Below are 24,922 nucleotides of genomic sequence, written 5' to 3'. Positions count from 1 at the left end.
AAGCTCCCCTATCCTCGAGAGTGGTTCCTCCCAAGCGCTTCTGCCCGGTGAACCTCCCAGGGGCGGGCTGGTTCCTCGCGGGCCTCCCCTCGCCACCCCGAGGCCGGCGCGCTTCCGCCTCCGGGTCAAAGGTCGCGCCTGAGCAGGCCGCCCCTCCCCCTTCCCCTCCCCGTTTCCGGGGCCGCTGTCTGAGTGTCCGGGACATGGAGCGGGAGTGAAGGAGCCACCCCCCCCCCCTCCCCGCTGAGGAGCCGCCCCGGCCGGGGGAGGACGCCGAGCCCCGGGGTGAGTTCGGGGGGGACCCCGACACCCATCGGGGCTCTGACTCCCCCTCCCCCAGCCTGAGGGGGGCTGCCCTCCACAAGAGGGGCGGGGTCATTGCCCTCCCCCCGCAGGGCCTGTGGCGTGGGGGGCTCTGCCCCGGGGGAGGGGGTGTCTCTGGCCGGGCCTCTGTCCCCATTGCCCAGGAGCATGGGGAGCCCTCCCCAATGCCTTGGGGGGGGGGGGCTGTCACTGGCTCCCCCTCCCCAGACTTCCCGGGAGGAATGGGGAGCCTCGCCCCTATTGCCCTGGGGGTGGGGGAATGTCACGGCCCCCGGACCCCCCCCGAGTCTCTTCGAGGGTGGGGGCGTCTGCTCCCTGGGCTGCCTCCTGGGGGTGCGGGTGTGGGGGGGTGAGGAATACGCTCACTCCTTATTTTCACAGGCAAGCGTCGACTCACCCTTTTGGCAGATGGGACAGAGGTTACAGTGACAGAGTCCAGCTGCCCTCTTTGCCTGGCATTGCCTTGGCAGCCGGCTCCCTCCTACGGAGAAATAACCGCTCCTCTGGCCTTGCCGGTGACAGGAGATTGGGCAGGGCTCCTCTGCCTCGCCATTAATGCCTGTGGCTGTTGGCAGCTGCTTCACGGCAAGCCCCGTTCCTTTCTGTACAAGTTCTTATTGATTTGCCTATTCTGGGGTAGGTAGGTAGGTAGGTCTCAGAGCTTCCAGACAACACAGGGAAACATTTAAGGCTGTTGGGCCTGGAGGTGACAGACTCTTTGTGGGGCTGGCAGACACAGCAGCAGCAGTCCAGGGTCTTGCTGGTGAGATTATAATTGCCCATGTCCTCAGCCTCTCTGACAGATTTCTGATTCTTTAGGTCCCATTAGTTTGGGCCATCTTCAGTTGGGATCCATGGGCACTGCTGTGGCTCTTCTGCATAGAATTTGATCCCCTAAGGGATTGTAAAAGGGTATCCCTTGGATCACTATCCAATCCCAGTCCTGATGTGGTTCATACGCACATCTAAAACTATCTCCAAAATACTGGATGTTTCTGCCTACCCCCACTTTGAGCTTTCCTGAGTCAGGGAACATCACTGCCGGGACCTCTCCCTGATGGAGCGGGCAAGTGAAATAGCTTCCGTACCTAGCCTCCCCTGGTGTACTGTTGGATGGATAGGAGCTGGTTGTTGTTTGGACAGGCCCAGGGGTCTGTTAGTGAAGACTGTTAGTGCTGCAGATCGGGGGTGTAGCTACAATCCAAAGGTCTGCTAGAGAATGGGTGAGGAGGTGGAGGTCCCATTGTACTTTCAGGATTGTTTTGGCTAGGATTTTGGGTGAGGGAATAGTTATGTGTTAAAGACACATTCCTCCTTATGGTCTTAAGGAGCAATAACATCTTGTAAATACCAGTGACCCTGGCTGTTCTGTTGCAGTCATCAGGCTGTTGCTGAGACAGAATTGCCAGCTCTGTAAACAAGTGGGGGTTATATTCTTGGGGGAGCTGTGATGCTGACAGTAGTGGGCCTGCTGACCCTCTCTCTGGCTCCTGGAGGTGCCCCTCTGTTTGGCACCTGCCTGAAATATATGCACCAGGTTTGAGTACTCTAATCTAGGGCCTTACAGAAATCTGGGCATTAAAGATCAAGATCCCTCAGAAGATTTTAACTGGGAATTTTGCAGAATTTTGACTACCTGCATGGGTCACTGCATACACTGAGCTTCAATGCTGAGGAGCTAGGAAATCCACCTCTTAAAACATCTGAGTATTAATATCCCCTATGGATTAATTGGGATGGAATTGGACTGTAAAGCAAAGATATCCCTAGAAAACTGCTCAGTAGGCCCCAGGCTGTGTTGGCAACATGATTGATGGAGGGCTCTTTTTATAGTGTTTCATTCCCATGCCAGGGGGAACTGCGGTTACATGAGATCTGTTCTTTCTCTCTTCTCATCTAGTTTCCTGTCTTGCCCAAGGCTCGCTGAGTAGTTAATGCAGAAGATAAAGAGGGTTCGTCTGGAAAACGAGACTGCAGGAAGTTGGAGAAGGTAAATTTCCTGGAGTCTGTCAGGATCTTTGTGGCCTTTGGGACCAAGTGGTCAGAGGGCTACAATCAACATTCTGAATGAGTGATAAACCATCACCTGTTAATTCTGCCCATTACATCCTGTGTCCAACTGTATCCAGAGTGCCTGAAATGCTTGAGGAAAATTACCTCTTTTCTACTGAATTTAGGTTCCAGGCTTTAAAAGGTCTTTGTCTGCATTTTTCTACTCTAATGCTCCTTGCTCCCCTACCTTTGCTGTTTCTCTTCAGCCTAACTTTATTAAATTTCCCCTCTCCCCAAAACCTGCAGCCACGTAACCTTGTCAGATGTGGCAGACTAAGCAAGATGGTAAAACAGTATATTTGGACTTCTTCAGATTCTTTTGTGATGTGGTTGAGGAATACTGAATGTAGGATTAAAGGCTGACTGCTCCGTTTCTGCTGAGATCATCTTGGATCTTGGGCCATGTCTATGCTGCAGAGTCTAGAGCAGCATCTCTGGTGCCGTAGCTGTGCCAGTTTAACCCCATTGTGTAGACGCACTCTGCAGCGATGGAAGGGTTTTTTCTGTTGCTGTGGGAAAACCATCTCCCTGAGTGACTGTAGCTAGGTCAACAGTAGCATTCTTCCCTTGACCTAGCTGCATCTACACCAGGGGTTAGGTCTGCATAGCTGTGGTGCTCAGGAGTGTGGATTTTTCTCACCCCTGAGTGCTGTAGCTATGTCAACCTAAATTTTAAGTGTAGACCAGGCCTCAATCACAGTGTGTTCTACAGACAAAATTCATCAGGGAGGGGGATAACCCCAGGATCTTTTGGAGTGCCTTTTTCTACCATCTAATTGTTAGCAGTGGGGTTAGTCACTGTGGAGTAGGTGGTTGCAAGTATGTATAATGTGGGTGTGAATGGACTGTCCTGAATTTAGGTCATGGAAACCTGATCTGGCCTTGAAAGCCCTTCTTGTGAGGAGCAGTGTTGTTTGAATGATCACGTCACTAACCTTGAAGAGGCTTCACCAACTGGATGGGAATTAGCTGTAGGGTGGAATGTATACAGTTGCATGAAAGCTATTTTGTTTTACCAGCTGAGTGGACTTTTAAGATCCAAGCTGCAGTGGGATTTGGGAAGAGAGAGGCGTGTTCCCCAAATCACTGCTCTATCCTTTTTTATATCCTTGTGTTCTCTGTGATATATTTTTGATAGGCAGCAGTTTGCCTTGAAACACAGTATTAGTTGCTTTGAAGGGGAAGGACATTAGACTGAATTTAATGCCCCCGTATGGTCCTGGGTGCACACTGGAGAGACTCAAGACCATTGATGCTCTGCAAAGTCTTGGGAGAAAGTTCCTCAAAGCTTGTTCCAATGTTTCATCACGTTGTCTGCTGTCTCTGCCACTTTGGCTTTACTTGTGCTGCCTGCCGTGGTCTGATTGGAAAGTACTTTTCTTTGTTTAATTTTCAAGCTGTGATTTGTTTTGTTGTTTGGCTTCAGGGTCATAGATATTAGGAGTAGTGGGGGGAGGTTTATTTTGAGAGCCCCTTTCTGTAGCTTCCACATTGTATTCTCTGCACCACTGAGAGACTCAGGAATTGGAAGCTGCCATTATACTCTGTAGCTGTAACTTAAGGGAGTCAAGCTGTATTTTAGTTCAGGTTTTCTGGCCTGGTGTACTGTGGTGTGGTCTGCTGGTTATGCAGAGCCCACTCCATTCACTGGGTCTCAGGCAGCAGATTCTGTGTGTGGTTTGGATTGCTACTTGGCTAATCTCAGGTTAGTCTCTCAGAATGGAGTCAGGAAAGTAACAGATTGGAGGAGGAACTGTAAAGACTTTCCTTTTCCCTCTTGGTTAAAGGAAAAGAGGTTTGTGTTTTTGACATCACAAGAGGTATTTATTCATTAAGAGGGAAATCAAGTTGTCCTTGTGCTTGAACATTGAAAGGCATAATTTTGTAGTACAGAATACATGTCTATTGACAGTCAAATGAGATCAAGATGTAGGGAAGGAAACTTTATTCTTAAAAGGCTATTGGAAGGTTGTGGGGAGTCCCCTAGGAGTGCTGAGAGATTTCCTGGCAGAATCATTTGTGAGATAAAGTGGATTGAGATGAAATGATCTAACACTGGTTTATAAATTAACCACCCACCCCCAACTCCCGCCAGAACCAAAGTGGGAGAGGGCCTGCGTGGCGCTGAAGCTGCACTTTCAGAGATTTGGTGTATATTTCATGCAAATTAAATACTCAAGTCTGACAGGCACATGGTCGGATGTCCTCCGTTCAGAATGCAGACAAATCTCTTAAGGGGCAAGCTGCATTCACTCATTTAAGAAATGTGACTTTAAAATGGAAGTCTTGGTTAACTCAGGGCGGTTTAGAACAGGGGTCTCTCTCTCTCTCTCTCTCTCTCTCTCTCTCTCTCTTTTTTTTTTTTTTGTAAACTCCTATAGACTTATTTACTACATTGTTAGATTGCTGCAGCCTCTAAGATGGTGATTCTGTCAAGGTGATGAGACTGCTCTGGTTTCATTTATTTTCCAGCACACTGAAATCTTCAGATACCCACGAATAGCTAAATGTCCCAGAGTAGGAGCCTTGACCCCATAAGATGACCATGAAGAAAGATGGTCCAGCCATTAGGATGTTAGCCTGAGACTATGAAGAAAGATGGTCCAGCGTTTAGGGTGTCAATTCCCTGCTCCAGCACAGGTTTCCCTTAGTGCGTCAATTCCCATTTGTAAAGAAGCACTTGCTAACAGCATTGGCCTACCTCACGTGGTGCTGTGAGGCTAAATGCATGCAAGATTGAGGTGCTCAGATGCCATGTTAATAGGTAGGAACAGGAAATAATAAAGGGACTAGTGCTGTGGTGACTTGAGGGTGCCATTACAGAAATGTCACTTTTTTTAAAGAAGAAAACGAGTCTTGCAAATTAGCTTGCTACTGGTTACCTGGGTCTATGCTCCCTGGGCCCCAGTTCCACTGAGAATAAGGTCCCTACTCTGACTTGTGAGCCCTTGCCTCATCTGGAATAAGGTTGATCAAGGGTAGTGTATCCTGCTTCATATACAAATGTTGGACTGTGCAGATCCCAGAAGTGACTAATGGCTGGAGGAGCTGGACTGGAAGGTTTTATGACTGTGGGAGTTGGGTTGTGGGTTTTATATAATGTGATACTTTGGAAATCAATGAGGGATTCCTGCTGATTATACAATAAGAGTCCAAGATACGCATTATTGCTGTGCCACTTACCATTAGCCAACTCAGTTGCACTGGTATCTTATTTTGTCATTTGTGCCACTTCACTCCTGGTTGCAGCAGCACTTCAGATAAGTCAGGTGTCATGCCTTCGCTAAACTTATTTGAGTTGTGTATCTGATCTCTCTGCAGGACAGGAAGGGGACTTTACGCAGGTCAGAAGTTTCTCTGTGTGCTCACCCATACATTGATGGTATCTTCCAATCAGGGCCTATCCCATCTCAATGCCTGGAGTATGTTTCACTTAGGTCAAATGATTAAGCACTTGCTACACCAGATGTTTTCCTGCCCTGACTGATTTAACAGTTGACTTTTTTTCTGGAAGAAGTCCTGCAAATGAGTCTTGGGCTCAGTTAGCATCCTTTACCAAGTTGGGTGTGGGAGATGGAGTATTCCTTTCCATCTGGTACTGTTTATGTTTAACTGAGCTCCCTGTGAGCGGATGGAGTGTGCCTCATCCGATCCCCCACATTAATTCATCTCCCGCATCTTCTTTCTCAGTTTCTTGACCAGTTCCGAGGAGGAAGAGAGGATGACTGCAGTGGATGCGCTGTCAGACAACACTGACGTGGTTGAGATGGAGGACGTGCCTTCCCAGTTCCTGGTGGAGAAGCATTCGTGGGATGGGCTGCGTGACATTATTCACAGCAGCAGGAAGTATTCAGGCATGATAGTGAACAAGGCGCCCCATGATTTCCAATTTGTCCAGAAAACAGAAGAGTCCAGCCCACATTCTCATCGCCTTTACTATCTGGGTAAGCCTTGCTTCAGCTAGCCACCTTCCTTAGCAGGTTACCTCGATAATCCCTTGGCAGAGTCAAACCTGTCTCTGTGTCCGCAGGGTAAGCTTTGTTGGCTGATGTCTTCATTCAGCAGCCCAGTGCCAGAGAGGAAGGGGAAAAGAAAGGATGGTCTTGTGGTTAAAGCACTGGATTGGGACTCGGAAGATATGGGTTCAGTTCCTGGCTTTGGTGTAGGCTTCTTGTATGATCTTGGGCTAGTCACTTAATCTCTCCAAGCCTCAGTTCCCCCAGTGTTAAATGGAGATAAGCCTGCCTCTCTCCTACCCTTTGTTTAGACTGGACACTCTTCAGGGCAAGGACTATCTGACCATTTACCTATAGTGGCTGACCCAAACAGGGCCCCAGCTGGGGACCTCTGGGTGCTGCTGCTTCTCCATTTCTCATGTGGACTTGGTTTGGTCAGTTCTCCGATCTATGGAGCATTTCCTCAAAAAAATGGGGATAATTGGTTCTTTAAGCAGGTTGGCTATCTAGGGACCTGAGGACTCTCCCTGTGGTTCTTGTATCCTTGCAAGCCGAGTGCAGTTCATTGATTGGCTAGGTGATATCAGGTTTTTTCATAGAGACAGCCCATCAGTCAGCCTTGTTGCTATTTTCCCCAATAAACTGGAAGAGTCTTACCTCGCTGTGGGTGTTGAGGATTAATTAGTGTTTATAAACGCTTTGACAAGAGGAAAAATAACTAGGTAAGTGTTGGGTATTAATGATGTTTCCTAGAGAAATACTCTCTTCCTTACCGGAGACTTGAGAGAAGGCAGATTTTTGTGCTGTACCAGTTTATAGTTATAGGCAGAACCATGATGTAACTAATAAGCAACAGCTAAATACAGTGGCTGGATTTTATAAGGGCTGGATAATTTTATGGTCAGTATAATTAGTTTTACAGGCTGTGAAAGAGAAATATTTCATGCTCCAGGGCAAAAGCTAATCGTTACAGGGCTCAGTAAAGAACTTTCTCCATGTGTGACACTCCACACAACTGACCATGTTTTCCTGCAGTGGTCCTATTTTCCTTTGAAGCCTTGGATGCTGGATTTGATGAACCAATGGTATGACCCATTCTGGTAACTCTTGTGTGCCTGTGACTGTTACTTATTATAGTCCTCAGTACATTTTCATAGAGAAATTAATGGAACGGGCACCCTGCAAACAAGTTAAACAGATGTGTTAAGAGGGGGGAAAAAAGCATCTGGGCTCTTAGAGAGAGAGCATGGACAATAATGGCTCTTCATTAATTAAGTTTGTCCATATGTCAGAGCAGAATAGACCCGTTAGACCCCTTTGGTGCGGGTTCTTTGGCTACCTTTTGTCACTTACACCAGATATTTTAAGTACAGTAGAACCCCAGAGTTATGAACACAAGAGTTACAAACTGACCGGTCAACCACACACCTCATTTGGAACTGGAAGTACGCAATCAGGCAGCAGTAGAGATGGGGGAAAAAAAGAGCAAATACAGCACAGTACTGTGTTAAACATTAACTACTTTAAAAAAAAAAAAAGGGGGGGGGGGGAGTTTGCATTTTTTTGACTAGTTAAGGAAACTGTTTCTGTACTTGTTTCATTTAAATTAAGATGGTTAAAAACAGCGTTTTTCGTCTGCATAGTAAAGTGTCAAAGTTGTATTAAGTCAATGTTCAGTTGTAAACTTTTGAAAGAACAACCATAACGTTTTGTTCAGAGTTACGAACATTTCATAGTTATGAACAACCTCCGTTCCTGAAGTGTTCGTAACTGAGATTCTACTGTAGTTGGCTTATGAGTCTCATTTGATGTTAGTAATTTTTCTCCATAGTGTCAGGAGTTTCTAATTCATCTTCCTAGCTGAAGTTGTACAGTAGAATGACAAAGACAATTCCAGTACCCAGTGTTAAATGATGTATCCATATGTTTGATGTTTAATTTTCATTGCTCCCCAAGAAGATATATGGAACGCAGGAGCAGATTAGATATTGGCTGACTATTTCAAAGCAGTGTCTAGTAATTCGATTTCAAAATGTCTTAACTTCAAGGCATTCCCACAATATTGAGTAAAACCTTCCTACTCTATTACAGCCTCATTAAGCTGGGGTTGAGTTACCTGTTCTATTTGCTCTGTACTGCATTAGGTAGGTATTGTGTAGAATCTGGTTCTGAGTTAAGAGATGTGCCTATTGACGTTTCACCATACCAGTATTTTCCCAAGTTTAGCATAAGTATTGCTTTCCAAGCATCAGTGTGGATCTTATTGGAGAGAGAAGAGTAGTCATAGACAATATTAGTGGAGTATGAGAATATGCATAGATGGATCTGGAGGTTCACAGGTTGTTGTAGTCATGGCCTTGAGAATGCATCTGTAGTATTATCTATGTCCCTGACTACATCCTGTTCTGTTTGAACATGTTAGATCTTTCCTGGGCTGTTCCCATAGACTCTGATGTTGTATCATGGCAGATGCTGCTTATATTAAACACCACATGCTCAGCATTTCAGTGTTTCTGCATCTCTGAAGATTGTATGCTCATAAGTTGCTTTGCTTCCGGAGTACAAATATATTTAAATGTTAATTGTTGTAAAGTGAATTTAGTGACAGGTTAACAAGCTTGGAGACTGAAGGCTTCCTTTCCTGCACAGAATAGATGCCACAGGGACAGCAGCATGGCAAGCTTCCCCCCCATGGCATCCTGTCAGCGTACTACAGCCTTGATCTAGAGTGTCACCACCAGTAAGGGTGAAAGGAAACATTCATTGTCTTTGGTGCCTCTGCTGAAACTGCCAGCATAGTTGCCAGCTGTGTTAGGATTTTGATGTTGGAAATTGGACCGGCACAAATAACTTCATTTGACCAGGCCACTGAACAGCCAGCATATAGCAATGCCTTTTGGCCACTGTTAAACAAAGCCACATTTGAACCTGGTCCCTAGGACCTAAAGGTTTATATTCCTGTAACAGGCTGGCTGTGTTAGCAGATCTTTGTGGTACTGAGGAATGCTAAGAGGGTTCTGCTGACTCAGACACACACAGCTACAGGGGTCAGCTCTCTAGAGTGAGGATCTAGGGTGGCGGCTGAGCAGCCTGTAGAGAGGAACCCTAGGAGCAGCCAAAGCTGGGAGAAGGTTTGAGTAAACTTAGTCCTGTTGAAAAATTTGCATGTCGGTAAAACTAAAGCGTTTGGACCCTATGTAGTGAGTGGACTGTGTAAGAGCAGGTTGAGAAAGTCCTCTCTTAAAAAGCCTCTGAGCCATCTCGGCTTCCTGAATATTTAAGAAAATGGCCTTGTTTATCCACCTCTCCTGGGTTAGTCCTGGCTGACTTCTCTGAAATTGCCACAATTATTTTGTTTTGTTCCATACAGGGATGCCATATGGCAGCCGGGAGAATTCCCTTCTTTACTCAGAGATTCCCAAAAAGATACGGAAAGAGGCCCTGCTGCTCTTGTCATGGAAACAGATGCTGGATCACTTTCAGGTGAGGAGATGCAACATACTCTTTGCTGTGGTGGTGCACAGGGACCCAGGCTGACGGTAGGATGTTGGAGTGGTAGCTGGTATGTTGGGTACCACTCTGTTGGACTGTTGGAGTTCAGTGAAGTGGCATGTAAGGCAGGAACAAGGGGCAGGGGTTGATGCTGTGGGCATGGCACTGATAGAGTGCTGTGTAGGAAGATGTCTTCCCAGGTAATACGGGAGAGTGGCTGGTGTGCCAGGCATGGGGCTGGCAGTGAGAGCATGGAATAGCAGCTGGCAGGCCAAGGACAGGTTTAACACTCTCTACCTAAGTCTCTTGTTGCCTGCAGTCTGCCTGCAGTCATAAACCAGTAAAATAAACTGGTGGGAGAATAGACCAGAGCTCTGGCTGTCTTGGCCAGACTCCCCACACCTGCCCTCCCTCCATTTGCACATTGATTATCATGTTGTTTTTGATAACTTCGTGCTTTTATCAAATGTGTGGAATAAGGTTCAGTCTGCTGCCTGCATTAGAATCATAGAAGATCAGGGTTGGAAGGGACCTCAGGAGGTCATCTAGTCCAACCCCCTGCTCAAAGCAGGACCAATCCCCAATTTTTGCCCCATATCTCTAAATGGCCCCCTCAAGGATTGAACTCACAAGCCTGGGTTTAGCAAGCCAATGCTCAAACCACTGAGCTATCTGACCCCCCCCATTCTAAACATACATTGCCAATTAGACTCTCATAAACCAGATTGAACTGGATCTTCTCAGAGTCCCCTTGAAACTAACTCAAGATTCCTGGAAGCTGTATATGAGAGGACATGGATAATATCATTAGGTTAATTGGCTGCTCCTAATTTGCATAAAAAAGCAGCAGCTCTTCCTCAGTTTTAAGGTGGAGGTGCCACTCATGGACTACAGGTCCAAGTCTTTGGCTCAGATCTAGATGGGGACATTGCAATTGGAAGGTCATGGGGGTGTAGCCTTCATGGACCACGCTTTCACACTAAAGATGGCCATGCTGTCGTACTGCTGGCTGCATTTGGCTAGTGGGTTATAGTCTGGCCACTCCTGGATTAGATGCTCTCATTAATAAAGCATTGCCATTCCTTCAGACCTGCATATTGTCTCTCTGTCGTTCGCAACCAGGCAACCCCTCACCATGGGATGTACTCTAGGGAAGAAGAACTCCTGAGGGAACGCAAGCGTCTCGGGGTCTTTGGAATCACTTCCTACGATTTCCACAGCAAGAGTGGCCTCTTTCTTTTCCAGGCCAGCAACAGCCTCTTCCACTGTCGAGATGGGGGCCAGAATGGCTTCATGGTGAGTCCACTAATGGCTCTGTGGGAGGTTTGAGGGATTCTGCAGCTCAGCGTGGTGTTCCCATAGTGAATACCTCTTGAGTTGGACCTTGGCTCTGGTCTGCCATCAAGTCTTGTTTTCTTGATCTTGGTTCCCTCGTGGGTGGGCTGGATCTATCAAGAAGTTTGTGCCTTTGTTTGAAGCTGAAAGCAGAATAGGGGCACATCCTGTGCCTTATTTCCCCAGGTGTCTCCAATGAAACCCCTGGAGATCAAGACCCAGTGCACGGGACCTCGAATGGATCCCAAGATCTGCCCGGCTGACCCCTCTGTCTTTTCATTCATCAATAACAATGACCTGTGGGTAGCAAATATCGAGACGGGAGAGGAGAGACGGATGACTTATTGCCATAAAGGTAACCGGAACTGCTCCTCCACATCTGGAGGAGAATCACCTCTTAGACCAAGAGTCTGACTAGAAGGATTTACTCCTGTTGCCCCCTTTTTTTTTTTTCTTTCCATCTGAGTCCCATTCCCTTTCTGGATCAGTCTTTCCATTAACTTCAGCCGCTCACTGCTCTTTTTCCTTTGCAGGTTTATCCAATGTGTTAGATGACCCCAAATCGGCAGGTGTAGCCACATTTGTCATTCAGGAAGAGTTTGATCGGTTCACAGGGTACTGGTGGTGCCCCACAGCCACCCTAGAAGGTCAGTGTTCTGCTTAGCCCTGGAGAGACGGAGCTGCATTTGTAGCATAATTATTGGCCCCTTTAAGGTGCTGAGTTCCAGGTCATTCATTAGGGGCTGTGTGCTGGTAAATATTTGTGTGAATAGTTAGGTGCTGCATGATTCTAAGGGAGATGTGGAAAACCAGTAGGCCCAGTATGTGCTGCTGTGGTAGTCCTGGCAAGTCGACACAGTTGGGGAAACTGCGTGAAGGCAAACAGGCCTACCTTGTTTTATCCTAGGTTCAGAGGGTTGGAAAACGCTGCGGATCTTGTATGAGGAAGTGGATGAGTCAGAGGTGGAGATAATTCATGTTCCTTCACCTGCCCTGGAGGAGAGAAAAACAGATTCCTATCGGTACCCCAGGACAGGTCAGTGAGGTGCAAGAGTGTGACTAATGCAGCTGCTGCCTCATGCGGGCTGAAGCATCATCATCTGTGCTATTGACTTTGCATTATTAATCTAGATACTTACCAGGATTTAGGAGAAGGTCCATAAATATTCAGGACAGTCTCCAAATCTGTCAGCACAAAGGTCATTGCAGGAAGGACAGCTAAAGTCCAATTTAAGTAAAGGGATTGCTGTTACGAGATGGAGGGTATTCCTTTGTCACACTGCTGAATGCACTTGGAATCCCACCTTCTCCATGCTGGGAATGCTTGCTCATGCATTCATTCGCATGGGCAGGCATACTTCTCCACACATTGCTGGTGTGGAGGTAAGAGCAATTCAATCTCAGCATTGCCATTCCACAGGTGTATATCCACACACAGCCAGATAGCATCAGGCTCAGATTTTTGTTCTCCTAAAGCATGGGATGCTCAGACCGCTTGCCGTCTGATAATGGTGTTCTCTCTCCTTGCTTCTTCCTCTGCAGGTAGCAAAAATCCCAAGATCTCATTAAAACTGGCAGAGTTTAAAATGGACAGCCAGGGAAAGGTAAGTAGTGATTACTGCAACAGGAGGGTTCTCCTGTCAGCATAGGTAATCCTGACGGGCGGTAGCTAGGTTGACAGAATTCTTCATCTATTGACCTAGCACTGTCTAAACCAGCTGTTAGTTCGGCTTAGCTACATTTCTCAGGGATGTTGGTTTTTCACACCCCTCAGAGACATAGTTAGGCTGATGTAAGTTTTCGTTGTTGACCAGCCCACAGTGTTGGAACATCCTGTTTTGTTTTTTTTAATACTCTTTTGGTCTCTTGTTGCAGATGGTGTGCGCCCAAGACAAGGAGCTGGTACAGCCTTTTGCCACATTGTTCCCTACGGTGGAGTACATCGCACGGGCTGGATGGACCAGAGATGGCAAATAGTACGTAGGTTTTTCTACCACACACTACCCCCACCCACCCCACCAGTTTACTGAGCTATACAGCCACTCAGTGAAGAAATTTGCCTCTCCTCTTTTGCCATGAAGGCCTGGTTTTAAACCCACAAAAGCCAGAAGTCTTGGCTGCGCTTGACTCAGCCCCTGCAATAATATGACCTTAGATAGCACATGTGCTAACTGACCAAGTGGAGTACAGGGTGAAGGGCTTCATGTTTTTTAGCTTTTGTGGGTTTTGAGCCAGAACCGTAACACTGCCACAAGTGTAAATGACATTGATGTATTAAGTGTGACGCTCCCCGCCCTCAGGGAATTCAATAAAACTCCATGACTAGGACAGTTAACCCATAGGCACATGGACAAAACACTCCTGCTAGGAAATGAGGACTTTATAAAGGGTCACATCGTTAAATAGAACAATGATTTTGTCCTGCTTCTGTCTGTGACCAGGCCAGATGCATTAGAGGAAGGTGAAAAATTCCCACAATGCACCTAGTCTTTTGTGCATTCTGTATACTAGGAGAACTCACTTGTCTCTGCAGGGGCCTAGCTTACACTTTTGGAACGTTAGTCTCTTAGCTTGCATAGGTATAAAAGTTTTTAATGGTCATAACATCCAGTCCCGAAGGACTGAGTGAATCTGTATTGGGGAACTTCTTGTTGTTTGGCTAGATGAGAAGAGGGTCTTGTGTTAGGGTGTGTGTATTTTCTAAGGGGTTCCTGGCAGATTTAGCTACATGATTCCTGACATGCTTTCCTTTGACCGTATATCTTTGGACTATTCTTCTGCTGTACTTGGAAACAGAGATCTTGGAGGTGAAGGTCCCAGCTCAGTGATTTGCTTTTCCAAGTACAAGAAGCACATCATGTTCATTTTTCCCCTTCCCCCACACAACCTGGATGATTCTCAGACCTCGTGTGGCTCTTTTTTTCCTTGAAAAGTGTTACAGGATCCCAAAATAGCATCGGGGGCAGAAATCTTTCCTACTAAAATATCTTTAATTTTGCTTAAAAAGCTTGCTAAGGTTTTGGCAGGCTTCAGGCCACATCATACTTGTTTTGGCTGTTTATAAATTGTGTTCAGAAGATGTAATTTCTGTGGCTGATCAGTAACTGGAGCATGATGCTGCACTTTTCTTTGGGCCTGTTCTTGATTATTCCACCATGCCCTAGCGCTAGGTTTACCCAGCCTTACATAGGAACCATAAGGCAGCCTTCCACTTCATGATACAACTGCCATGCACTAGGCCTCATCTAGGTAGGCAGGATTCATTAGTTTATGAAATCAGGTCATGATCAGCAGGGTATCATTCATAGGGGAACCTGCTTCTTCAGGAAGGCTTCATCTTTCCCAGGTTTATAACCCTCTTCTGCTGTGGTCACAGGCCTGAGGGGTGTCCAAACCAGGCAGTGATGACCTGCCTCCTCTAGCCAGGAGGACAGCAATAGAGCACCACTCCTGATTAAGCAGCTGTCTTCCCTGAGGGACTCGAAGCTGAGACTGGAGCAACTCCTTCAGTTTGCACTGCTCTTTGGTCTGTTCCTTTCCCCACTCGCATAGCCAGGCAGCAAGGAAGCTGCAGAGTGGTTTAGTTTCTTGTTTTGTTTTAGGAGCTCATGCTAAAACAAGTGGCCCTTGCTACCCAAGGAGAGGGACTGCCCACTGGAAAGTTAAATTTTAAACATGTAGCGCAGCTAAATGAGTTTCTTTGTAAATGGCCACTCTAGTAAATCTGTCTGTTACCCATGGATGCCTTGGGATACATATTTATTGGAAAGACTCATACAAACTTGAAAGGGCGGAATGAGGGGGAGCTTAAATCCTCTCCTCAGCAGAGGGAAAGCTAGTGTGTTCTTGACATCAGAGATCTCTGTTCTGCAATGCTGACAATTTCACCTTTGCTAACTTCTCTCTTTCCCAGCGCCTGGGCCATGTTCCTAGATAGACCCCAGCAACGGCTCCAGCTAGTCCTCCTGCCTCCAGCACTCTTTATCCCAGTACCAGAAAGTGAGGAGCAGCGCATCGAATTTGCCAAAGCTGTGCCAGAAAACGTCCAGCCATATGTGATCTATGAAGAAGTCACAGATGTGTGGATAAATGTAAGGGCATGGGGCTGTCCCAAATTAGAAACAGGCCTTTGAGTTTTTCCCTTTTCTCTTGAGTGTGGGACGTGCATCCAGATTGGCCTATGCTGAAGCAGCTTGCCCTAGGAGACTGATAATGTCCATGGCCCATGTCAAATTCTGATTGTTCAAAGGACTGGTAGTGGGATAATAAAGAACTGTCACCTCTGAGTTACTGGTTCAAGCCTAGGTTGGAAAAGACAGTTCATGGCAGTTGAGTGGCCAGAGTGAAATGAGTTAGTGAGTCTGACTCTTAGTAGATAGCTGTCCACCTTGCAGACATCATTAGCTGTGGTGCTAATTGACTTCTTTGTGAGGGTTCTGGCAGAGGGGTCAAAGAGTGAAGGGATCTTGAAGAATGAACTATCCTCAGTCCTAGAATTGGTTCCTCAGTCAGGGTTGAGGTAATTGATGGACACAGGACGAGGGGACAGAGTTTGCATTCTCTGGGCTATCCTTTTTCTGTGGATAAACAGGACTTCAGTCCGTGGGGCTGTCAGTCTGACGCATCTTGGTTTTACAAAATTCCCCGGGGGCGGGGAGGGTTTTGCTGGACATAGCCATTCAAAAGGCTGCGTGGGCTCACTTGTGTCCTGGTCTGTGGGGTCAGATGGAAAGGCTGACATGCCTGGTTTTTTAAGCACACAAGGCTTTCCTTTGGTGAGACCGGTAAGTGAGGATCGGGCTTTCCCCACCATCTGTCATTCTGATTTCCCATGAAATTGCATGGGTTAGCATTGGCTCCCTAAGGTGTGCGTTGGCTGTGTTGTTCCAGCTTCGATTAGCATAGAGGCTGCCTGGCTCATGGTGCTTTTGTCCATCTCTCGTCTGCTAGGTTCACGATATCTTTTATCCTTTTGCCCAACTGGAGGGTGAGGAGGAAGAGCTCTGCTTCATCCGAGCCAATGAATGCAAGACCGGCTTCTGTCACCTGTACAGAGTCACAGCCATCCTAAAGCAGAGCAGCTGCGACTGGACTCAACCATATGTCCTTAGCGAAGGTGAGAGCAAATCCCCTCCCAACTCAGAGGAATATTCCCTCTCCTTTCTGCCTCACCCTCGTCAGGAGGGCATTTCTGAAGGTACTCGGCTCTTATGCTCTGTCGGTGGGGATCTAGGTCTCATCCTTGCACTCCCTCTTTTCTAGAAGACTTCAAATGTCCTATCAAAGAGGAAGTTGCCCTGACCAGTGGGGAATGGGAGGTGTTGGCGAGGCATGGATCCAAGGTACCGGTTATCTTTATTTTCTCTTACAGTGCTCTGCTTCTGTACTCACTACCCACAATCCTGGCACATACCTCGTGCTACAGGCTCTTGGGACCAGCTACAACCATTTAAGCTTCATTTTGTTTCTAGTTTCCTTTTTTATTGCTGCCTTCGCTTCCCACAGGAGCACTGTAGCTGGGTGCACAGAAAGCTGATTGCCTTTAATCAGGTCTCTTATTGCTTCTTCTGGGAAACCACGTGGGTCAGGCCATAAAAAGGAGTAGAGTCTGAGGTTCAATAGCCACAAAAAGACATTCTGTGCAAATCCATCGTGGGGCTGGATTGCAGCATTTTAACCCCAAAAGGCATTTGGGAATCGGGAACGTTACCTGGTGCTTGGAATTATCTTCTTCCACCTAGCTGATCCCTCTGCAGAGCGTTGCGAGAAACAGGCTGGGGAATTTAGTGTGATGGGGGTGGAGTGGGGTGCAGAGGAGGGAACTGTGTATCCACAGAATAGCCAGATAGGTGTTTTATTAGCCTGCTACTGACTTATGGAAGGCCCAGTTCCTTTCTGCTTTAAGAATGAGGTGGCCCTCAGCCTAATCGCTCTGACCAGTCGGTTTCAACTGAAATAATGAGCCTGTTTGCTCAGCCCCAATTAACTTGGATTTTCACTCACTTCACGCTCTTGAGGGCGTGCGGCTACTCTCAGCAGCTTTTCCCCACTCTGGACTTACTTATGTCCCTCACAGAGAGGATCCCTGTGGGACGTGCTGTTCGTTTTGGCCACAGTATTGTTCTGCGCACACGATGGCTGAAATTGTACTGGCATCAATTATTTCAATGCATTTGTTGCTCTGCAGGGTTCTATCCCTGTCTTCTTGGCTAATGTAGATGGATTCTCCCCCCCAGCCCCCCCCCCCGAGAGCCATGCTGGCCAAACTCTGCTGCAGACCCCAACTGGGCTGGGCTAGGAATAGCATTTAGGATTCACAAACCTCAAGTTCCACGTGAAGTTTCTAAAACAGGCCAGCTAGCTATTGTGGATGGAGCTAAGCTCTGCTAGAACTGTGTAAAAGCCATATTCTAGTCTAGCGTAAATGCAGCATGACCTCATCCAGGCTGGCTGGCCAGATCGTTTTAGAAACTGCTTGATCTGGAACTATGATTAAACAGAGAAATGGAGTTGAATTGGGTTTGGGACTCAGTCATGGGGTAGTGGCTATTCCGCCCCCCCCCCCCCAAGGAGTGTAGAGCATGAATGTATAGCGTGATTGTTAGAAATGTTTTAGGTCCACGTTGGTCAGGGAAGCAATGCTGGAACACTGGGTAGATGCATCTGTGCTTAAACATAAATTCAGTCATAATGAACAGAGCCAAAATATCCTTTTTCCTGGCTTTGTTCCTTAGCACATAGGCACAGTGAGGCTTCCCCTGGACAGCTGGCTGCCTCCTCCGGTACAAAGGACTGGGCGTTATCCTGTCCTCTAGAAGCACTGTGTATGTTCTGTAACTTACCAGATGAACAGACCTTGTGCGCTAACCATTAATACCACAAGCACCTTGTACCGCTGTGATGTTTTTGATTTAAGCTGACTTTGCCTGGTGACAGATCATTGCAGTGGGGCAGGAGCAGTCAGCTGTTTTCCTTTGACACTGAGCCCTCTGTTCTCTTGGCAGATCTGGGTGAATGAGGAGACGAAGCTGGTGTACTTCCAAGGCACGAAGGACACCCCATTGGAGCACCACCTCTATGTGGTCAATTACGAGTCCCCAGGCGAGATTGTACGGCTCACCACACTGGGCTTCTCTCACAGCTGCTCTATGAGCCAGGTCTGTTTGCCCCATCCATAGGATACCATGTAGGCTCCCTATCTTCTGGCTAGTATGAGTTCTGGCTTGTAATGATCCATGAGGCCTCCCTTACATGCCATGGCTGCTTGTGACTGCTCTGCTGGACTCTGAGAGCCCTGATGGGAGTGATCCAGTGCCTACCATGATCTGCTGATGGGACTCCATAGATGCCATCATGGGAAGTAGAGGTCCATGCTGGTGCTCCTTTGGAAGGCTTCGTGATGGACTTACTCCTCTGAAGCAGTAGTGTGATGTTAATAGGCCCCAGAGAGAGGAGTCCTATCTGGCTCATGTGGTAGGATGGTGACTGAGCCATGGAGGCATGGGAGGATTGGGGCGGGGGGGGGAATAAACATTGGCTGGTTCTCAAGGCACTGATAGGGATACAGACCCCCATTGAAGTGGCCTGAGGGAATAACCATCTTTGCTTCACCCCCATCAACTGTTTCTTACTTGTAGAACTTCGACATGTTCATCAGCCACTACAGCAGCGTCAGCACCCCGCCCTGCGTGCACGTCTACAAACTGAACGGCTCTGATGACGACCCACTCCACAAACAGCCCAAGTTCTGGGCCAGCATGATGGAGGCAGCCAGTAAGTCTTCCCCAATCCCCTCTGTGCTAGGCCATCTAGCCAGGAGCACATCACTGATACCAGTAGCCGACTGTGATGGAAGGGGAGAGATAAAGACCATCAGATGGCAAATGACCTGGCTAATTTCCACCCTGCCATGGTGAAGTTGTGAAATCCTTGGGGAGGGATCTCTTCAGTGCATTGCTTGGCCCAGCCTGGGCATGGCTGGGGGCCGGAGGGCCCTAATGCTATACAATGGTGCGTCACACTCCTTGCAGGGTGCAGGTTAATGGCTGCCTGTTTTAGTGGGGGTTCTTTACTGCGATGGTCTACAGAGGGGGATCCACTAACTGCTTCATCCAAGGAATGTGTGTAGCTGCTGGTTCTTCCTTTTGGTGCCCATAAAGAATTATTTTCAGCTCACAGCAGCTGTTGCACCCTGCTGGGAAGGCTTTCTCCCTCCACCCCATCCTCCTCTCCCCTTACAGGGTCACACTGGAGTTACAGTGGGCTGTGCATGGTACAAGGGGCTCGGTGCCCAACTTGGTGGGGTTTGTAATGGGTTGTCCCTGCACAGCAGGTGGTCAGTTCCCACGTGCAGGTGGACAGGGCCATGTATCTTATGAGAAAGCGGCAAAGAGTCCTGTGGCACCTTATAGACTAAGAGACGTGTTGGAGCATGAGCTTTCGTGGGTGAATACCCACTTCGTCAGATGCAACCGACGAGGTGGGTATTCACCCACGAAAGCTCATGCTCCAGTACGTCTCTTAGTTTATAAGGTGCCACAAGACTCTGCCACTTTTACAGATCCAGACTAACACGGCTACCCCTCTGAAACTATTTTATGAGACGGGCTCTTGTAAGGCGGTTTTGCTAAGATCTGGGACATTCTGCCCCACCTGAAAAGGAAGGTGGGGAGGGACCCCTGGTCTGAGGCACATTGGGCAAAGGTTGAACTCAGGTTGGTTTGGGCTGGGGAGGATGATGAAAGCATGTTGTCCTTAACCTGGTAGCTAGTGTCTGAACTGTTTCCCTCAGGCTGTCCTGCAGATTACATCCCCCCCGAAATCTTTCACTTCCATACCCAGTCAGATGTAGAGCTCTACGGGATGGTCTACAAACCTCATAACGTCCAGCCTGGAAAGAAGCACCCCACGGTGCTGTTCGTCTATGGAGGCCCTCAGGTAACGACCCAGCCACAGCCAGGACCAACAGCTGACCTTGGCTGTCCTCTGTGAGCCTGGTGGTGCCATCCAGGATAGAGCTCTTGGTAGCTCAGCTCTGCATAGGGGGGTAACCCTCTGAGTGATTGGAACTGGACAGCTTTGCTTGGAGTATTGTAAACCCCTTTCAGTGAACTGCAGATGGCTTCTCCCATTTAATCCATAACCACATAACTTCCCAAATTAATGGCTTTTGCCAATCCGGCAAGCTTGGTTGCCCAGCTCAGAACCTGATGGAATCTGGGAATGGCCAAGACTAGCTTTCTGCTAGTACAGAGCCCAGCCACACTCAGTTGCTACTGTTGGTGGCCTCTAGTGGGGTGCGTAGGGCTGACAGGCTAAAGATTTCACTGAGGGACTTTCCATGTGGCTTGTCCTTTCTCCTGCTCTAGGTGCAGTTAGTGAATAACTCCTTCAAAGGTATTAAGTACCTGCGGCTCAACACGCTAGCGTCTCTAGGCTACGCTGTGGTGGTGATTGATGGAAGGGGCTCTTGCCAGCGAGGACTCAAATTCGAAGGGGCCCTTAAAAACCAGATGGTAATACCCTGTTTTACGGTGTCTCCTTCCGCTTCCTTCCCTCTTCCCGGCTTGTCGAGCAGCCTGTGTGTGTGTGTGTGTGTGTGTTTCCGTCCCTGCCTTGTTCGGTGTCTCTTCGGTTACAAGGGAGGAGACAAACTGACTTACACCTTTCCGTTACCTCCTCCTAGGGTCAGGTGGAGATAGAGGACCAGGTGGAAGGTTTACATTACGTAGCAGAAAAATACGGGTTCATCGACCTGAGTCGGGTAGCCATACATGGCTGGTCTTACGGGGGCTTCCTCTCCCTCATGGGCCTTATCTGTAAGCCCCATGTATTCAAGGTGAGTCTGGCTAGGGTCAGGTGTCCTTCTCTAAGTCCCTGCTGTATCTGGGAGGAATAATACCTGGCAGGGAGGACTAGGGCTCTGCACCTGTCAGTGGCCTTTACTCTTTGCTGCCCTTGGTGGCTTGTGGACCCAGACTGTAGTGAAGGGTGAAAAGTTCCCTCCCCTCAGCCTGCTGCTAGCATGCCAGAGCTCCTCCCCAGAATCAGGCAGGTCAGCATGCGTCACACTTACCCTCTGGGTTCGAGACCAGGCATGGCGTGTGGGGACTCGGGCAAGTGGGGTTTAGGCACTGTGCAGAGGGAGACACTACAGTGTTCTGAGCCAGCAGACATATAGGTTAAAGGATTATTTGTTTGTTCATGGCACCGAAGAGCCCCAGTCCTGGGCCAGGACCCCATTGTGCCAGGTGCTGTACAAAGACAGTCCCTGCCCCAAAGAGGTTTAATTACTCTGCATCCCCCAGCGACAGGCTGTAGCATAGCTTCCCATGAGACTGTTACTGCCAGTACTGCGGTAGTGATTTTAAGTCTTGAATGGGAAGGAAAATAACAAATGGGGGAAAAAAATTCACCAACCATCTAGACCTCTAAGTCTCTGACTCCCTGGTTGTGGGATACTCTGGTGCAAATGACCAGGGTTGGCAGGGGAGAATCACCATGTGCAGAAACAGATGGGCTTCCCCCCAAAAAATGTCCTAGAAAAGGAAAAACGAACCCCCCCATACATGTTTGGCAGGTTGCTATAGCAGGTGCCCCTGTCACTGTTTGGATGGCGTACGATACCGGATACACCGAGCGGTACATGGATGTCCCAGAGAACAACCAGCCAGGTTATGAGGCCGGCTCTGTGGCGCTGCATGTAGAAAAACTCCCCAATGAGTGAGTACTGTGGAGTTGGATACTTATAATTGGAAATCCACCCTCTGGGCACTTGTACTAGGAGGAGTGGTAGAGAATCTGTAATGCTTTCTGGTGTGTGTGGGGGTGTTGACGTTATTAAAAAGCTCATAGGAATAGCCCTGCCTGGTTTTATGATTGTTCCTTGGGTTCTCCTCCCTGGTTCCTGAAACTCAGCTCAGGCAGCACGGGCCAGTGTACAGCACGTCGGGTTGCTGGTCACCAGTTAGCACCAGTGGGGTCCAAGTCCAGGGAGAAGAGCCCTGGCCAGAGCAGGGCACATCTGGTTGCTGCCAGTCACCTTCCAGCTGGGCTGGCCTGAAGTGCTTCACTTGGAAGGAAGATCAAGGTGCAGGAAGATGATGACCAGGGAGTCTAGCTAGAGGGGCTGGTTGGGGAAGAGTCTCTTCAGCTTGGAGAACATCTGTCTGGAGGCCCCTGAAGGTTTGTTTGAGTGGTTCCAGGACCCATTTAGCCTTATTTCCGCTCAGCTCATCACTGCCTTCTGCAGCGAGCCAGAGTGGCATTGTGCTCACCCACCCTCCTCTTCCCCTGCCTGGGAAGAGGCAGGGCTCCAAGCCTGTGGTGCTGCGCCATGCCCAGGGGGGTAGTGCTGGCTAGCATCTCACCGCTCAGGGCTCCGCTCTGATTCTCATCCCATCCCATCTCCAGGCCAAACCGCTTGCTGATCCTCCATGGGTTTCTGGATGAAAACGTGCACTTTTTTCACACCAACTTCCTGGTCTCCCAGCTAATCCGGGCTGGAAAGCCTTACCAGCTGCAGGTAGGAGGGACTGGAGTGAGGTGGGAAGGTCTCTTTAGCCTGGAGGCAGTGGAAAACTCCCCCCCACCACCGCCCCCCCCAATCCCTCCAAGGGGAAATATGAGTGGACCGTGGATGCTCCTGCACCTGGAGAAGCAGAGAGTTCTCTCCTATGACTTCCTGTGGCATGGACTGGCTTGTTGGCAGCTGACTGCACAGGCCTGTCCAGTAGGTGGCACTGTCGCTACTTGATCCGCCGCGTGTTCCAATGCTGAGTCGTAGTTTGGAATCTGGACTCTCACCCTCTTGGCTGGTGTCCGTCCTCCTTCCCCTGCACTCTGCGGCTGGGAATCTCCTTTCCCCCGGTGGCCTCTGACTTCGGGCAGTAGATACTACTGCTGCTGCCACTGAGTGGGCTTCTCAGGCCTTTGGCTTGCAGTTAGCCGGCCACCGTAATGGAGTGCCGGGGTCGCCGTCTCTCCAGACCGCCATTTGCTGCCCTAGAAGGGACTCCGCCTTCTGAACTGAGAGGCAGGCTAACGGGAGGGAATGACTTACTCCTAGTTAACGGCCATCCCTTTTGCTTCTGCGCAGATCTACCCCAACGAGAGACACAGTATTCGGTGCCCCGAGTCCGGAGAGCATTATGAAATCACACTGCTGCACTTTCTACAAGAATACCTCTGAGCGCACAGGCCTCTGCAAACTGTTGGACACTGACAGCTCAACTCTGCCTCCTGCCGCTGCCCCCCCAACCCCGAAAGCCACCTCATCCAGTGCACAAATCACTGCGTGCCCACCCCCAACCGGGGGTGCTGCCTCCAGTGAGGGGGAGGGTGGAAGTCACCCTTCCTGTTTCCTCTGGATGGTGCCACCTTCCTTCACTTTCCAAGCTGGAGCTCTGCCCTGCTCAGCTGCTCACCTCTCTGGCCTGGCTGTTAATGCTTTTTTTGCTGCTACTCCCTCTACACTGGGAAATCAGTGGACTGTCTCCAGAGGCTGAGGTCTGCCTCTCTCCTTTTTCCTTCCACTGCACCTCCATGCACCTGCCTGTGCTGGAGATGGATGAGCCGAATCAGCAAGCTGCCTTAAGCCAGGAGGGAGAGGATGATCCACTGCTACATCCTGTGGGGTTTGATCACTGCTGCTGCTTCCTGGCCGTACATGACGAGCATCTGAGCCCTGGGATCTGAGAAGAGCTCCGAAGAAGCATGCAACACTAATCTCTCTCTCTCTCTCTCTCTTTTTTTTTTTTTAAATTAATTTTGCAGAGCAGATTGGGGGAAGCAGCTGGGGTTGGTGACAGTTAGTTAGCCTCTTTGGGCACCTTTCTCCGATCGCCGCTCGTGGGCAGAATCGTGCCAGCAGGGAGCATGACAGGTGCAGCATCTGGCTACAGCCAGAGCAGCGCTCGCCTGTACAGAAACCGCAGCTGCAGCATCTGGATTTTGCCACACACGATGGATATTTATGCAACTACTTATTCCCCCGCCCCCCGTCGCCTTCCTTCCCCTCTACCCTTCTTCGTGCTGTGTCCCGACCCTGCCTTTCTCTCCTCACCTGTGCCCTGAGCTTTCAGACATGCACTGAAATTGGCTGTGCTTCAGTTCTCTGCGGGTCAGTGACTGTTTCCCTCGCGCATCTATTTGGTGAACACTCTCTTCTGGTTTTTATTTTCCTACTCAACAGGAACTGCAGTTCCAGGGAGGGTGGGGTCGAGCAACTGCACCTCAGGGGAGCACCCACCCCCCAAGCCAAGGGTTCTGCCAGGGGCAAAGAAAAAAAAAAAAGAAACCCACCCTAATGAACCACATCAACTTGCCCTCGAGTATTTTAAGTGCGTATTATGAAAAGAAAATATTTTTATGGATTCTTATTCTTTTATAATTATGAGTGTACGATGTAGCGACTCATTAAAATATTGGAAGCAGACCCAGCAGTGCTCTGTGGTCCTCAAACTGCCTGGGAACCCTGGGGAGGGAGGCAGTGGCTGAAGCGGCTGGTGTGGGGAGTGCAAAAGGTCCTGTTTTGTTGCTGAGCGCTGGGAATGAACCATGCCCTTACAGCACTCCTCAGGGGAAGCATGGGTGCGGGGTTGAAATTGCAGGCAGCTGGGACTCTTGGATTGTAGGCCTGCCACTGGCTGAGTGCCTCCTTGGGGGAAGACGTGTTGAAAAAGGTTGGCCTCAGGTCTGTATTTTGGTCCCTTAATAAGTGGCCTGACTCTTCAAGAGGAGCTGAACCACCAGCAGCAGCTCCC

General features: G+C 48.8%; 1 protein-coding gene and 1 long non-coding RNA gene across 3 annotated transcripts in view; one reads left to right on the top strand and one right to left on the bottom strand.

Moving 5' to 3' along the window:
- Positions 1–132: 132 nt before the first annotated feature.
- Positions 133–24,594, top strand: DPP9 (dipeptidyl peptidase 9). Of its 2 annotated transcripts, none has more exons than XM_077842231.1 (21): positions 133–285; positions 2,225–2,314; positions 6,067–6,320; positions 9,703–9,815; positions 10,947–11,120; positions 11,346–11,514; positions 11,693–11,806; positions 12,067–12,195; positions 12,702–12,763; positions 13,035–13,135; positions 15,073–15,250; positions 16,110–16,275; positions 16,425–16,501; positions 18,164–18,316; positions 18,797–18,932; positions 19,951–20,096; positions 20,528–20,674; positions 20,845–20,997; positions 21,739–21,881; positions 22,572–22,683; positions 23,257–24,594. In XM_077842231.1, exons 2-21 carry the CDS (start codon positions 2,259–2,261, stop codon positions 23,347–23,349), a joined length of 2,676 nt encoding a protein of 891 aa, XP_077698357.1. In that variant the 5' UTR covers positions 133–285; positions 2,225–2,258; the 3' UTR covers positions 23,350–24,594. The 2 variants fall into 2 exon arrangements, with proteins under 2 accessions (XP_077698357.1, XP_077698356.1); XM_077842230.1 differs by having other exon boundaries at positions 16,422–16,501.
- The window catches only part of LOC144280317 (uncharacterized), a 37,743-nt gene continuing 19,120 nt past the window's right edge, over positions 6,300–24,922 (bottom strand). Inside the window, exon 4 of the long non-coding RNA XR_013348766.1 lies at positions 6,300–7,511. This is a non-coding gene — a long non-coding RNA (uncharacterized LOC144280317). The remainder of the gene's footprint in view (positions 7,512–24,922) is intronic.

This window comes from Eretmochelys imbricata, chromosome 25 (genome assembly GCF_965152235.1).
Source record: "Eretmochelys imbricata isolate rEreImb1 chromosome 25, rEreImb1.hap1, whole genome shotgun sequence".
NCBI lineage: Eukaryota > Metazoa > Chordata > Testudines > Cheloniidae > Eretmochelys > Eretmochelys imbricata.
Note: the sequence above shows the minus strand (reverse complement) of the source record. Positions and strands in the feature narration are given on the sequence as shown.